Consider the following 17,105-nt stretch of genomic DNA (forward strand, 5'->3'; position numbering starts at 1 on the left):
TCTGTCTTTCCTCAAACAGGACAGTTGGGCAGTTCCTTCTTCCTGGAGTAAACCCACCATCCATCATCGACAGCGCAACAAATTACCTCCCTCCCTCTCTGACCAGTCGACTGTCACCGGCTCGCCGCTGCTCCATTTACCTAAAAGGGATGCTAATGACATAATTTACCAGCTGTCAGTCAAACGCTCACCCGCCCCTCAAGCCTGGGTGGGGAAATCTGGAGATTGTGCTGTAGACGCACTTTGGTGGGCAAAGAAGGTGGTAATCACAGAATAATTACTTTGCCGATACTCTCTGAAAGCAATCAAAAAGTCCATATCACGTGGTGATAATTGGAGCATTGGTGATGTGTTCATGAATTTAAAAAAAGGTGAAACGTGTAAGATCTGGCCAGAAGGTTTCTTATTAACTAACATTATCAAAAGAGAGCGAAAGACATTTTGATGTTAATATGTCAATGTATTGTGCAGCAGATATTTGTTGTCAACCAGCAAGGTCTGGCCCGTACTTTCTGGTAATACTTGTTCCTCGAGGAGGCAAAAGTAAGTCACTGCAGCCCTCAGGCCAGAGAATGAAGGAGTAGTGCTGTACCGAGGGTGTGTCAATAATACATCAAATCCAGTGCCCGTGTGCACTTTGATAGTTTGACTCCACCAGGAGATTGATTCGTCGGGAGTAGAGTGTGCAAGTCAGCAGCTCCACCACCCTGTTGTGAGTCCCGCCGATGGGGTTTGTGCAGGCTGAATCAGAGTTGCTGCAGCCGCTGACAGGGGTCCTCCTCCCGCAGCTACCGTGTGTAGTGTCGGGTTAGAGGAGCAAACAGTGTTATTTTGATCAGCTCTCAGAGTTTCTGCAGTTTGGTTCAATTTTGCGTATTCCTGCAATGCTACTAATTAGAAGTTGGCTTTTAAAAATGTTTTAAGTGCTTATTCAATTTAGATTGTAGTAAAGGTGAAATACTGACCCCTATTACTATTATTGTTTACACCAAATTGCACCTTTAAAGCCTTGAAGTAGACAAAACATGCCTGCTTCCCGACATACAAAGGAAGCATTATCACAGATGCACATATGCTAATTTCTATCTGAGTGCCTGTATTTTTGAATAATAAGTAGAAAAAGACAATACAGGTAACCCATTTCCCTGTTATTGAAATGGTAATTACATTTTCCCTCGATGCCAAGCAAGTTCCATGTTCAATTAATAATTATCTCCTTCAAAGTTGACCACAATGCCATTAAAAATAAAACAATGCCACACTGATGGATATGAAAGGATGCCCATCTCCTAATAATCTGTACAGAAAGAGGAGTGCTTCTATTATGGTTGTATTACATTTAGAAACTTTGTAATTTGTGATATTGAATAAAGATGGAAAAGAAGGGTTTTGGAGGCTGACAGGACTGAAAATATGACAGATTTATGTTTTTATTACCAAACAAATCTGCAGTTGTTATTAATTATATGTTCTAATACATTAAACAATATTTAACCAGAAGTACCATAGTGTAGTCCAAACTTGAACAAATCAAGTATTGACAGGTTTAAGATGAGACTTGTTTGTTCACTCACTATGTCGGCAACATATATTGTTTAATTGTGGTTTCTGTTTATGAAATGATAGTGACACTAATGTGTGCCAACAACGCCAACTGTGCCGTTTTTTGCTCTTGGTCAAAAAAGTAATTGTATGTTGAAAAAAGTAAAAAACGTCATAGCATAGGTATGTCGAAAAAAGTATTAAAAAGTAATATTTTAAAGTATAACAAGATTATTGTATATAGGATGTTGAAAAAAGGTTTTTCTCTTCAGAGAAAGAACGTCCGCTGAGGAATGACAACACTGATGACATCATCAACAAGCTGTCCTTGTTGTGATGACATCACAACAAGCGCTTTGCCACATGCTGCCTCCCATCTGGTCCTATATACCAATTTTTAAAAAAGCGTTGAAAAGCAACAGACAAAGAAAGGAAGAAAGAGAAGAGGAGAATTAGAATTAGGTGGAAACAAGGGGGAAGGTGAATTCTGAGGAGGAGGAGGAGGAGGACGTCTGTGTGAGAGGATGTTTTGGGGAGGCGTAACAAAACACAGGTCTCCGTCTGACACACTACAGCTTCTCTTTGGTCACAACAGTGTAGAGCTTCAAAGGCTTCCCACTGGGGCAAGATAATAGACAACAGTCCATGTTGTTGGTGTCATCGTTATAATGGTTAGACATTGTAATGACATAAAAGGGGACAACCTTTATCTCTGCTTGGATGGCAGGATTGGGATAGTCAAATGTGGCAATACAAATATACGTCATAACAGGCAGCATGGACAGTAGTACAAGACTGTTGACAACAACTGTTGTATACATAATGACTACAGCTGAAATAATTAGTTAATTAACTGATTAATCTGAAAAAATTACTGGTTTCTAAAATGAGGACTGGCTGCTTTTTCCCAAATATATTTACCATGTTTCTGGTCATTTTTCATTTGTTCATGGCATTTCATAGACAAAATGATTAGTCGATGTTGAAAATATGCAACCCCAGTAATGACCTTTCCCAGCATAATGTATAGGAGGAGGAGAATAATAATAAGAAGTGGATGCTGCAGACAGATTCCAAGATTATATTTAGCATATTCAGCTTTTCTTGTTAGACTCTCCTGACAACCCCGTCATGGCTCTTTGTCCAGTCTGCAAAGAGCAACTTAGTGGAAAGACACTACTTTCATCCATTAAAATGTAAATTATGTATCTACCCCCCACAGCTGGAATGTAAGAAGTCACTGTATCGGAGTATTTCAATCAAACAAAATAGAGTGGCAAGAGGTAACTGTAACTTTAAAGCACAGTAAAAAGCAGCTCTTTTCTCTCTGAATGCCTTAGGCACCTGTTTGACAGTATTACTGCACTACATGGAACAACACATACTGTATCGAAGGCAAGAGAAATATACACACATCCTAATCCATCCCTCACTTACATGCATTATACAGTATGAACAAGTACCAACACACAAACAACAAATTCCAAGCAAGGAATCCGTGTCCTTGGCTTAACTCGAGAACCGCTCATTTGATCTACTTCACACTTGGTGGTTGTGTTGCCGGGGAACCGAGGGAGTGCTTTTGTCAAATATGGTGCAATTAAGACACGTGACAGGTTCAATATGAATAAACTTCAGGGTCAGCAGTCCGAGTCCAGCGTGACGGCCGCAGCATGCAGACCGCGGCTCAAGTCTGCCCCGGGGAGTTTCTTCCTTAACCAGTCCGTATTTCACTGGTGTATCTGACCGTGTGTCGCTGGGACATTCAGCCAGTTCTGAACAGGCATGTTTTCAAGGGGCACTGCGCTACATACATGTAAATTCCCACGCACACACAATACATCTGGAGACCTCCCGCCATCAATCCTATTCTTCCTTCCACATGAGTGATGCAGGGTTGACGCTGGCGTTGCCCCGAGCTGCTGTTGCCATATTTAGAGTGCTAGCACAGCAAGCCTAGACAAACTGTCAGAGGAGCTTCTTTTCAACAACAGGCTACATGTGAGGTGCAGCACGGCCCATATGGATGACTAGAGAGCAAAGTCGCCTGGGAAATCGCCATTTACTGTATGTCAAGAAACACTGATGAAAGCCATGTGCCAACTTTGCATTAATGAGTGTTATATCATGACACGGTTGTTGCAGGAAATATGAATGTTCTGCATTAATTGTAAATTGATTGTGATCAAACATCCATTCAAGGACATCAAAACAGGTATTATTTCATTATATTTCATATAATAACTCCCATCTGGAACAATCCCTAAGCAAGAGTCCACCCATATTGCACTTTTTGTGTAGGAATTATTTCTGAAATATCAGCTTTAATGCCTTTTTGGATTTGAAGTGGTCTAAAAACTGAGGTCAGTCAAATTCTCCATGAATACTACAAAGAGCAACTATTTAGGCTTTTCACACCAAAGGTTTGACATTGCAAAGAGCAAACCCATTTGAGGGTTTAAGGAGAGCTGCACCAACCGTAACAATGGATGTTACGCAGATTTCCCACCAGGTTTTGCAGAAAATTAGCTTATTTCCATGCGCAACGGGACTCTGGGACCGATGTGGCATTGAGGGTTATGGAGCTAGTTAGCTGCTTTGTATAATTATGTGCTGCTCTTCATTCTGCACAATTTGTGTGCTTGGCAAGACGCAAAGAAAGCAGTTTAATTTATGAGAGTGTTGCTTTGGCCCAGCCAACGTTTTGCCTTTTTGCTTTTCGTGTGACTATCAGATATTTTCCTTACATGCGTCATCACCCTCACGCTAATGAATGAAGAGATTCAACAACATTTTTAGGTGATACTCATAATGAGGCCCACAGCAGTCATATTCGAACACAAGGTCCATTATGGAGACTTTTCATTGTCTCCAGGGAGAATCTAAAATATAGACCGTATTTCTGAGCACAAAACTATGACACATCTGTCAAAGAAATGCACACTGACTAATCAATAAAGAAATAGATGTAAATAAATAAATAAGTACAGCAAAAGTAAGTACATTTTCCCTAGCTGATTTCCAGTGAGCAGCTGTGAAGATGGGCCACAGGTATCATTACCTTGAAACACAACAACACAACATGTTAGCTGTGCATCTCTGCTCATGTAACTGATGGTTTGATGCTAATGGTTGCTGATCTCTCTGGTCTGATTAGCGAGCGGAGCTTCTGCGCTCTAAGTGTGAGTGGGCCAACACTGCCTGAGATCAGAGATTCCCCCCCCCCCCTTATAAACACACACACACACACACACACACACACACACACTAAACAAGTCTCTACAAATACACAAAACTTGGCATTCACACTGTGCTCTTGCTACACAAAATTAAAAAAAATAAAAGTAAAAATGAGAAAACCACACACACACACCGCTACAAAGACTTAAACACAACCACACCAATGAATTGCGATGCATGTACAAACACACATTCACACACTGTCCGATTGCGCATACACATGTGCAAAAAACAATAAAACAAACCTTGTTAAGGGAGTAGGAGGTGAGGCAGCCAGGCAGAAAGATATAAATAGCCCGTCTGAATTCAACAATAGAGGTGGAGGGGGGTCGAGAGACAAGAAGGAGGAGGAGGAGGAAAAGAGGGAGAGAGACCACAGGAGGAAAAGAAGGAGAAAGAGCTAGAAAGGTATTGAGTGAAGGGACAGAGAGAGGAAATATCTAGAGGGTTGTAGAGGTAAATACAACCAGTATGGAAAAGCAGCGGGTCTCATTGAAGAAGAGGAGTGGGGGAGGGGCTGGTTTACTGTGTCCTGATAAGAGTCAGACATGTACTGCTTCATGAAAAGCACGGCAGCAGCAGTCACAGTTGTTGGCATACGGCAGCGTGTGCAGCGCCTTCATCAACTGTAGCGAGGTGATTTAAGGAATCCAAACACAGCATCCACCCAAAACCTTTGACACCCGCACTCACATTATCATCGCCGCATCACTTCTGCCCGGACACAATAGACACACCCGTTTCATTAATCGTGTATGCGTGCACGTTAACCTTCTGGCAAAGTGGAGGAACTGTCCCGTTGCTAAAGAGCAGAGCCAGCGTCCTTAATTGATTTGCGGCAGATCAGCCTTAAACAAAACTAGAATGGCATCTCAACAGAGTCATATTATTTCATAGTAGCCAAACATAAAAGGATGCGAGATGGTTGATGGAGGGGTTGCTCTTCTGCAGCTGCCGGGGCTTTTGAGGATCGCCATGTTAATAATCCCACATGGGACAGGTCAGTCTTCAACATGGCTGAACAAAGCAGACCATCTACTCTCCTCTGGATTACCTCAGGCCAGAGCAGAACTGTCAAACACCAACAAAAACTGCTTTGCTTCACATCTGTTCTTGGTTTATTTAGCTGAAGTGCTGGGGGACCAGGTTCAAGGTCTCTTGCTCAAGGGCACTTTTACAGGACACACGCAACAGTGTTTTTTTTCTCAGTGACTGAACGTGGCTTGCCATGTAGGCTTGGAAATGGTATCATCAACAGAGCTGCAACTAATGTGTATTGTTTTACTGTTGGAATAGTTTGTCATTTTGTTGAGTACGCTTGTTAGCTTTCTTGTTGAATCTTAGATGAGGAGACTGATGTCATTCTTGTATCCGTCTGTTCAATATGGAGCTCAGATCCCCTAATTTAGTGCAAGAACTGGAATCGGTTGCCTGGCCCGGCCAGGAAATAGTCCAGCACCCTAGTACAGGATTATTATTACCTTTTGGTTTTGTTATAAGAAAAACTAATTTAATATAACATGTTAATAATGCCCTCGATGGACTGGCGGCCTGTCCAGGGTGTCCCCTGCCTTCGCCCTATGTCAGCTGGGATAGGCTCCAGCGCCCCGCGACCCTAATGAGGATAAGCGGTATTGAAAATGGATGGATGGATGGATGGATGTTAATAATGCTGGTCGATGTATTTCACATTTGAACTGAGCCAGGCAAGTTTGTTCTCATTGTTTCCAGTCTTTATAGACTATCGCTTCCTACTGAACAAACATATACGGAAATCATTTAATTGTCTTCGTCAACCTATTCCTCTAATGTGTATGTATTTTTAGATGAATTAATTATTTGTTGGTAAAATGTCAGAACATTTTGAGAAACGACCATCACTTGTCTAGAGAACATTTATATACAGTTTTATAATAGTAAACTATTATATAATAGTTGTATATCATTTAATAAGAAACACATATATATATGTGAGAAGGTGGAACAGGCAAACAGACTTTTTTGGATGAATGACTAATGATTCAGCACTCATCAAAATTGCTGTAGAATACTTTTTTTGTCAATCAACTGATTTATTAATCTTCTAAATAATCCAGTACAATTTATTATAGTAGTTCATCTAGTAGGCAGGACACAGTTCCTCCATACAAAGCCAGGTTTAAAAGCATATCATTGTACTGTGTATTGTCCATAACAAATTAAATCAGTTCCTGGCAGTATTTCACAGACTCCTGCTCTGCAGTCCGAGGCTGACCCCACTTTAATCCTTAGTCAAACCCCTCCGGCTAAAACATTGGTTGAAGCTCATCCAAGGCTGAGAGAGAGACAGGGTGGGGTGGATGAGATCAGTAGTAGTGGCATTGAATTCCTCTGGTGACAAAAGGTGGGTGTTGGTGTTGTGGAGTAATCCCATTCACAACAACAAAGCCCAACCCCCCATCACACACACACTGTGTACACACACACACACACACACACACACACACACACACACACACACACACACACACACACACACACACACACACACACACACACACACACACACACACACACACACACACACACACACACACACACACACACACACACACACACACACACTGGAATACAGATGAAACCTGGAGTGATGGGGGTAGGTGAGTACGCATGTGGATGAGTGGGTGTGTGTTGGTAAAATTGTAATCTAGCAGATTATGTGTGTGTGTGTGTGTGTTAATGAAGGCTGTGATCTGGGTCCTTGTCGAACCTTCTTACGCCTCGCTGAGTCTACACAGCCCCATCTGTCCCTCCTCTTTTTCTTCCACTTTTCCCCTGTCCCATCTTCTCCATCCCTGCCTTTTCTTCTCCTCTCCTTCCACTCTCCATCCTCCCTCCTCCTCGTCCTCTGCAGCCAGGCAACAACACAAACAGTGCCTCTTACTCCTTTACTACCACCTCCCTTTGCTCCATCCATCCATCCATGCAAATTGAAAACCACTCTCTCTCTTTCTCATTTCCATTCTTACTTACATGTGACCTCCATGTTTCCAAATGTGGTGTGAAACTCTCCACAGTGACAGGTGAATCCTCGTGCTTTTGCCAGAGATGGGGTTGTTAGCGCCCGCCGGGAGACAAGGATGGGTGGAAGGATAGAATTAGGAAGCAGATGGTTCCTAGGAAGAGCGGTCTAGCTGATTGTGGACAGTTAGCTTTAGCATTAGCCACAATAAGGGACTCGTATGTCAGCGCAGCTCGTGCACCTTCTCCTTTTGTGCTTTCCTCTCTTGGCTCTTTGTTCCTTCAGGTTTCCTGTTTAATACTTTTTTAGCATATTCCCTATTAAAAAAAAAAAAAAAAAAAAAAAAAAAAAAACTAACAACAAACTCCTCGTTTCTTCTTTGACAGTCCCCTTTACTATAATATTTCTGTATGCCTCTCTATCTGCCTTCCTCCCTCCCTCTGTGACTTTAAGAGCATCAGCCAGGCTGCTCTGCTTCGCTTATGTTGATCTCCAGGCTTATGCCCTGATTGGACACACGCCACGATCAGAGACACCAATGGTGGAGCAGCAAGTGAATCACATGATAAGTGAGTGTGTGTGCGTGTGTGTGTGTGTTTAGACGGAGGGGGAGGGAAGGAGGGATGAGAGAAGAGGAGAAGGAGGAGGGGTGTCGTGAGTGGCTGCAAGTCGCTACATCAGTGAAGGATTTTTCTCCAAGCGGCTGAGCAGACTGAGATGGAGCCTTTTCTTCTCTGGTGGGGAGGTGAGGGAGGAGACGCTCTCAGTACAGACATTTGGATGAAGAGACGACAGGCAGTCGTACAAGAAAGAGTCTCTGATAGACACACACAAGCACTGATGCATTTTAACACAAGCGTGCACACATGTAGCGTGGAAGTGGCTCCATCTTACCGAAACAGCCACTGCAGCGCAGCATTGGTAATTGGACAGTGGTTACTATGGAAACAAGGGAAACGGTTGCTTGACGGTCAGAGCTGTGCCCTGGGAGCATCAGACTTGCCTCCATTAAACACACACACACACACACATCACGTACACACAGCGCACTCACACACCTCTTGTTCTCAACGTCTTTTACTACGCTACATTCTGAAAGGAAAAAACATGAATGCATAGTGCTATATGGTGTGTGTGTGTGTGTGTGTGTGTCTGTGTGTGAGATGGTGGGGGGGATCAGTGCCACAGTGTTTTTAAGCTTCATTTAAGCCGCAGTGCCTTTGTCTTTAATGAGCATAAATTAATGTAAGAGTCTGTGTGTGTGTGGGTGGGTGGGTGGGGGGTCAGCCATGAAGAGCCAGCGGCTGAGAAAACCTTTAGCGTTTAAGAAATGCAGGCCACATCACCACATACATCCAAATATCGATAAAACCCCAACAAGGTGTTTTAGTATTCCACTCCACAGAAAGCTCAGAGGCGTCACTGTCTGGCAGCGACTGGGGGAGCTGCAAGGAAATCTAGCCGTACAACTAGCTGTGTTATTCTGACACAGCTTATTATCCCTCCACACACCCTTGAGAGCATATAGCGTCATGTACTGTACGTACATGAGGAAATGAATGTTGCATTGCATTTATATTTACACATTACAACCACAACCTATTACAATAAAGACAACACACGACTGTGAGATTGTTGCTGCCCAAGCAAACAGCAAAGCATATTTGTGAATGCCATTGTGACTTTTATTTTACAGTAAAGAGTAATGACTACTTAAGAGAAAAAAATATTCTTAGTCGTCTGAGAAACCAAAAAACAATTATATGATTGATTGCCAACGATGAGGCAGCACAACTACAAAGTTCAATAGTCCACTTTAAATGACCAATTGCAGTTAAAATGACAATAACTGTGCATCAAATCAGTGGAAGTGGGATGGACAGCATTACTATTATGCATCACTGTTATTAGCCTCTTCGCAGTTATACCCTCATCATCCATCATTAGGAGAATGAGCACTTAGCTTTGACATTATTCATCCAAACTTACATGTTCTAACCTTTGAGGAAAGTCATTGTTTCATCCCTTCAAGTAGTAAATTCCATTTGTATTTTACTCCAGATATTTATTACAATTTATTATAACCAACTTTCTTATTACTACCTCTTATAGAAACAGTGCAATCCATAACATGTTTAAGTTCCTTGTGTTAGTTGTTCAGTTAGCTCTTGGTATTAGCCAAATATATATATATATAAAGAATTCGGACAAAATCCCTTTTTCCCCCTTCCTGTAAAACCTTCATAATACTTTTGAGGTCTTGAACTTGGGGACATATATTTATACTATCCAATTTGCTAAAATAGCTAAGCCTCACATCCGACTCGTAATTATATCCCTCATATTCAGCTTCACGCGGAAGGCTAAAGACTCTTAATCCCCGTTTCACTGACTTAAAATGTTGATTCTGGGGATTTCCCTTTATCCTCTTTTAATTACTCACTTTCTTGACCCCACAAAGCTCTTTAACCTAAACTAATTTTCTACTTCTACTTATTGTCATTACTAATATTGACTAATATTTTGTCATTTTTATTTGCTCATGCTAACGCTCAGGATTTAGTGGGATTTACTCTGAGCTTCGCCCGTCTGCCCTTTTGGAACATCTTCCCACCCAAGCGTTTTATGAAATGTGCATTCAATGACAGTTTCAGTTACAGATAAACCATTGTTGTTGACAGAATTGGGTACAAAATGACAACGTTCAGACATCCTCAGAGGGGCTGATGTCTCCAGAGTGTTTCTAAGTTCATAGCAGATACAAACCGAGACACTCAGCGTTGGAGGCTGGCAGCGCAGAGCTCTGCACGCACCATTTAGCCGATAGGAAGCCCTCGAGACCAAACAGTGTTACCATCGACAAGCTGCTGCTGAATTTCAAACTCCCAAGGTACAGAGTGATGAAAGACTAGGTCGGGGAGGGAAGAGGGGAGAGGGAAGGGAAGCATCATCTATCCCAACTCAATCGAAAATGACTCTCGCCTTCAAGGATGGGATTGGATGATAGGATATCTTGCTAGGGGAGGTGTGTGTAAGGTGTTGAATTCTCCTCCAAGGTGAAATAGAAATACAGCTGGATACGAGATGTGGAAGTCATCCCAAGCCCATTAGAGACGGTTGCATCTCTCCTGGCATATCCATCATGAAATAAATAAAGTATTAGTTCATCATAACAACATGTAGGTCAGTGGTTGCCAACCAGTCGATCGCGATCACCTGCAAAGGGGTTCTTACATAGCCGGAGTGTCTCAGCTGTGCTCCCCCGAATGAGGATTCTTAAATTGAACGAGCGTTTTCGTGCACCTGGATTTGAATACAGAAACGCCCCGCCAGCGCCTTATAAGGGCATGCAACTGAAGAGACGTGTGCACAATCGACAGACTCCACAGGCAACGCGAAAGCAACTTCAGACCGATTAAAATCATGTCAGAGCGGAAAGCGAGCACCGGTCGAGTGAACTGACTGAGACCTAACTTCACCGATGCAGAGGTGCAGATACTGTTGCAGAATGTAGATGTGTCCATTCTATTCCACTGTGGCCATATAGTGCTTATTTATTTATTCACTTACATTTGCAGTGTTCGTGTAGTGCTTTTGTTTATTTTATGATATCACGATACCTCGTAGAATCATGACTATGAAACGTAATTGTTAATGATACAAATATTCTCGTATTTATCATTATTATAATTATTTTAAATCGAGAATGTCTGTAGAGTTGATGTGAACGTAATTACCAGCGGTCTAAGTTCAGAATGAATCCTATACGAGAAAACGCCAAATTTGTACCAAAAAAAGTGGAGTTCAGAAAATCACCAAATCAAAGTCCAGGAGCCGGATTACTAACAGACAGCTCACAGACTGCCTCAGACTGGCTGTCTGTGCTGATGAGCCCCACTACAAGCTCACAGACAGTGTTCAGTCACAGACATCACACTGACTCACATGACTTCTGATGGCATTGTGATGGGACACAGAGCTGAACTGAACTTACATTTATTGCACTGACTGAGAATTTTGTCAGTGTTGTGTTGTAACTTCAGTTGATAAATACAACAGTTAATATTGGCAGTTCATCCAGTCATTTAGCGTGTTCACATCAATTTGAAAGCTGGACCAAAGTGTTTGATTTCATTCAATTAAAATTAGGCCAATTGTCACACTGAACAATTCCTTTTTTCATCTCGTAAAATTATGCTGAGAAGTGATCCCACTACCTCAGGTTTTTTAATTGATTGTCAAAAGTAGACACATGGATGGTGGTGAGGACTTCAATAGCCTGTAGGTGGATTCAACAACAGCTACAGAGGATGACTAAATGTTTCTGTTCAGCATCTCGACTGCAATGCGTTATGAATCTCCATTTTGTAGCCTCTTGCATGTTTATAAACACTGTAGCAAGTATCAAAATACCAACAACAATACATCTCCCAATCAATCTGTCATTTCCTTTGTGAAAGTCAGACTTTGTTCACAATCTTGCATTTGGGTGCCAACTTCTGATTGCAATAACATACTGGCTTAAGACATCCACACTGCTGTCTTCCATCATTTCACTGCGGGTGTAATAACGGAGGATGGTACAACTCCAGCGTCACTTCATTTATGCACATGAATCATCACTCCATTCAAAAACTAAAATAAAGATGTGGAAACTATACATTTCATTTTGGGGATGCTGGAGACTGAATAAGCAATTACAGTGTCACTTTCATATGACGCAATATGTGTATATTTATAGTGGTGAGACATATTGTGACCTGCAGAGCAAATGAAGAGGTGAAGACCGACTCATTGATGTCTGTGGAACCGTTTCAATGCTCATCGAAGCCAGTAAATAGGAGCAAGGCTCATGACAGTCTAGTATTTGACACCATAAGATAATACGATAATTAGTTTGACAAATCAGGGAAAAGAGTTACAGCGTCTGTTGACTGCTACATCTGATGCCCAATTGAATTCACAACATACAATATCGGTCATAAACACCTCATTACTATCACCGTCTGGCAGTGACGCGCGCACTTCCTGTGTGAGCCAACTTAACATTAGTCAGTTTACAGGGAGCCTCCAATGAGCTCCAAATGAAGATGTAGTAGTTTAATCAGTGGCTCAGCCAATAGAAGCAGCTAATGTTTCATATCCGAGAGAAGAAAAAAACAATACAAGAAATGGCCAAAGTCTAGAAAGCCCCCGAGATGTGTTTGCAGTTCTTGCTCTGAAACTGTGCCCTTAAAAAGGTAATGCCTAAAGCATGTTCATCTGTGCAAACAAGAAAAAAATATTTCTTTTTTTTGAATGGGACTGTTGGCAATGCCATTCTAATAACTGACTTGACTGTGACTGCTGCCAGTGCAGACAACAGAAATCACTGAAGTGTGCAACACATCCTACTGTGCCGTAATTCTGTAGAAGCACCGTTTTGTCCTCTGTGTTATCATCCATTAGGTTTCCCTTTGGATTATAAACTCAAGTTAGAAACCCATATTAGGAACGTGTCCAATCTATCAAAACGGATTTAAACTTTTCTTGTTTAATGACACCATGTATATCTGTAGGAGCAGCTCAAATCATTAAACATTACATACATCCTTAACAAGTTATGGATCATGTTTCAATATATAATTATTATTATTATATAATTATCAAGGGATTATATCTCCCGGCTGGCCTTGGAACGCCTCGGGATCCACCAGAATGAGCTGGAAAGTGTTGCGGGTGAGAGGGAAGCCTGGGTCGGCCTGCTGAACCTGCTGCCACCGCGACCCGACCCCGGATAAGCGGGTGATAATGGATGGATGGATATATATATATATATATATATATATGTTTAATCAGTTTGGTCACTGGTTAATAAACAACTAAATACAATCTCATGTTGGATTGCACAAAAGAATCATGCTGTGATGTTGCATTTTACTGTGTTCGGTTCCTTCTAACGTTTTTTAATTAGTCGTGTCCTAAATAAACAGGAACTTATAAATTAAAATGGATCATGGATCAAACTGGGAAAAGCAATTAGCCAATTTTAAATTAAAAATATTACACTTTTTTTTCCCTGGAGCCGTCTCATCTGTTTCTACAACTTGTTTGAACCTTTTCCAGCTGTGAGGAGTCCATCAAGCACACACTTAAAACAAATAAAGAAGCTTCGTATGCATTCTGCTATCAAGGGTACTGAATTGTGTCCCTTTTCCAGAGTGAATGTACTACAAACTCACAACCTAGTTAGAGTCGGTATGTAGCATGGAAAACGGTACACAGCGTTTCTTATTCATCTCTAACTCTCATCTCCCTAAACACACATGCTGCGTACCTTGTTGAAGTCCTCGCTCGTGGCTCTCATCTCCTTCCAGGTTTTGTTGAGCAGCTGGATGCAGATGCAGAAGAATTCCTCGAAGGAGCGATCGTGGGTGAAGAACATGGGGTGGAAGTCGTGGCAGTTTTCACTGGCTGTGGACACAAGGCAGAGAAATGTGTCACCTACAATACAGCCACAGTTTAAGTGAAAGCTGATCCCAGTGAATGAAGCCTGTTATTGACGGCAATCCATTTTTACGGTGACACTTGATTTAACACAAAACAAGTTACTTTGCCAGTACATATTGGTATTTAGCCGTACTATAAAAGCAGTGACAAAGTAATGGTTAAGCAGTTGGTTTCAGTTCCAACTTAATGGACATTATTACATCCACCATTTTGTTTGACCTGTGACATCTTTTGTTTACTACCCAAATTTCTTTATTCATGGAGTAAAAGCTCAATAAAAAAGGTAAATAGCTCCTGAGTCACATTCACTACATGTCCACATACACCGACACGACAACCGGAGCCAGTTGGCCAGCAAAGCTCCATTTACTTTTTACCTTTCTCCTCCGTTGAGCGACTCACGCCATATGGTGGCCTTTGAACTAAAATATGTAATTGGGCCCGAAGGAATGTGGCCTGAATCTGAACACCTCACTAATGCACAACAACAACAACAACAACAACAACAACAGCAGCAACAGGGCCAAGCGGCCCACACACAAAGCTACTGCAGATAAACATCACGGAGCTAGAAATCAAACAACTGCAGCTTCAAGGTTCTGCACTGCACTTCAAATGTTTAATGATCACACATGATCATTCTGACACTTGAACTAAATCATCAGGCTTCTTAGATTAATAATCATAATGCAGCATTTTCCAAAAGATAGAGTAGAGAAATATATGATGACAGACAATCTGAGTCTGCATCAAAGACGTTGGAAGAACGTTGATGTGTTTATCGTTTATTTCTGAGAAACAGCAGTTGAGATTGGGATACAGTTCCCCAACGAAGCAAGGCTGCGTGCTATTGAATGTTTAGCTCCCAAAATAGCCCTTGGAGACTAATTGTGACCAGCAAACACAGTTCCAATTGGATTAAGCTGAGATTTTCCATTTTCCAAAGCCATAGATGGTTTATTTTCTTTATTAGCAGTGCACTGAAGCGTATCACTCCCCACTATTTGTATGAGAGTGTGTTTGAAATCAGAATGAGGGGGAAGAGGGAAAGCCAGGACTCTTGAGTGCCCAAACCATATGAACCAAAAGGGAGAGTAACAAGGCTTGACATTCATTTGAACTAAATTCTTCTCCCTCTCGTCGTCCTGCTGAGATGAGTTGTGGCCTTGAGCCAAAGGTTGGTTCACTTATAGAGTTTCAGAGCAGAGCAGCAGGGGCACCGGCCCACCGCAAGCAGCCATGAAATTGGATGGAAGAGGTCAGGCAGCAATTGAAACTTCACAGTCTAATGAGCGATGCCCACATGGCACGGGCACAGCAACCTGAGCCTTGATTTGGAGCGATGGATGGGAGATTAGGGGAGGGTGAGGCGGAGCAATCCGGGGGGGCGGGGGGGAATGTGCTACCGATGCCGGTAGTCACTCAGGAAACTAATAGAGGTGAGCAAAAACAGATGCTGACTGGCTGCTTAGTCAACATTTCATTGCCCTCGGGGACAGAAAAAAAAAAAAGGTACATTTAAAAAAAAAAAAAAAAAAAATTGGGAAGTTTGAAGTGACCTCTGAGCTAAACAGACTGTTTATTGATAGGAACAACAGAGCCTCGAGGTGGCAAGGTTAGGGGAATTACATGTCAAGGCTTTTTTGATACAGACAGTGTCGCAGACCGTTTTATTACCTCACACCACACACACACACACACACACACACACACACACACACTCAGCAGGACCTGAAGCAGCACAGCGAGGGCAACAAAAACAAATCATCATGATGTGTTGATGCTCTAAATAGTTCAAACAGTGTTCTCCATTCTAATACGATTGCAAACTTATGTTAAGTGTGGAGCACTGAATATTTCATCAAACAAACATAATTCATCCACACTAGGAAATAATTTAAGAAGAGGAAATATAGGCGCAGCTGCTCTGCATTTTAATGAGATGAAAATGCAACAGTATGGTGGTGTAATACTTGTATCTATGGAACAATATATTGTAGATAACACTAATTTTCAAATGACTTATTTAAGTTTTACCCTTGGGGGTAAAAATAAAAAAGGGCTACGATTTCACTGGTTCATTAAATGTGGACCTGCACATTAAAGCTGAAAGTCAGCAATTCAACTATCATAGATGTTTCATTTCAAATCCAATGCAAAGGAAAACAATGCTAGCTGAATGATTACAGGCGGCACTTGAGCCTTTACGAATTTAGAATTGTGTTTGAATGTATGTTTTTGCAGAAGAATATTCTACATGGAGGAAAATAAATAAATGTAGTACTTCCTTCTCAGCTGCTTTCCAGCTCGCTGCAATGTCACGCCTGAATCATTCTCACCACTGCACAAATGCACTTAAAATTATCCGCCTGAACGGAGACGGCACAGTGTTAGTGCAAAGTCATGTTACTGGGAGTGATTAGGTAACTCCTGCGTTAAGCCTTAGCCTTAAATCAACCTTGTGTTTTTTTGTTTTTTGTTATATACCAAAGCGATGCTTCAGAATAATTCTGATGATGAAATAAAACATATGCTATGCAATACAAATACTTCACCACCCATTGCACCGATAGATGGGGCTTAGTCGCTGGATTGAGTGGACTAAAGAAAAAAAAGGAACCTGGAGCTCCTCGTTGCTTTTCATCCAAATCAGTGAGCTGCACACAACCTTAATCTGAGGCTGACCGCAGTCATCCTGTGTGTCTGCATGTCTGGGAAACTTCTTTCAATAACACAAACTGCCATCACTGTATTACATTAAGGAGAATTGATAACAATGTCTTGCATTGGGGGACAAATATATAGAAGAGACATATTCAGAAAAACTTTGATT

The 17,105-nt window shown here is 41.7% G+C and overlaps 1 protein-coding gene across 4 annotated transcripts in view; it reads right to left on the minus strand.

Annotated features, from left to right (window-relative positions):
- The window catches only part of elmo1 (engulfment and cell motility 1 (ced-12 homolog, C. elegans)), a 94,543-nt gene that overhangs the window by 17,978 nt on the left and 59,460 nt on the right, over positions 1-17,105 (minus strand). For all 4 annotated transcript variants that reach the window (XM_034545008.1, XM_034545009.1, XM_034545010.1 and 1 more), the window contains one exon: positions 14,100-14,236. In XM_034545008.1, coding sequence (XP_034400899.1) covers positions 14,100-14,236 — 137 coding nt within the window. The remainder of the gene's footprint in view (positions 1-14,099; positions 14,237-17,105) is intronic.

The sequence above is a fragment of the Cyclopterus lumpus genome, chromosome 11 (genome assembly GCF_009769545.1).
Source record: "Cyclopterus lumpus isolate fCycLum1 chromosome 11, fCycLum1.pri, whole genome shotgun sequence".
Lineage (NCBI taxonomy): Eukaryota > Metazoa > Chordata > Actinopteri > Perciformes > Cyclopteridae > Cyclopterus > Cyclopterus lumpus.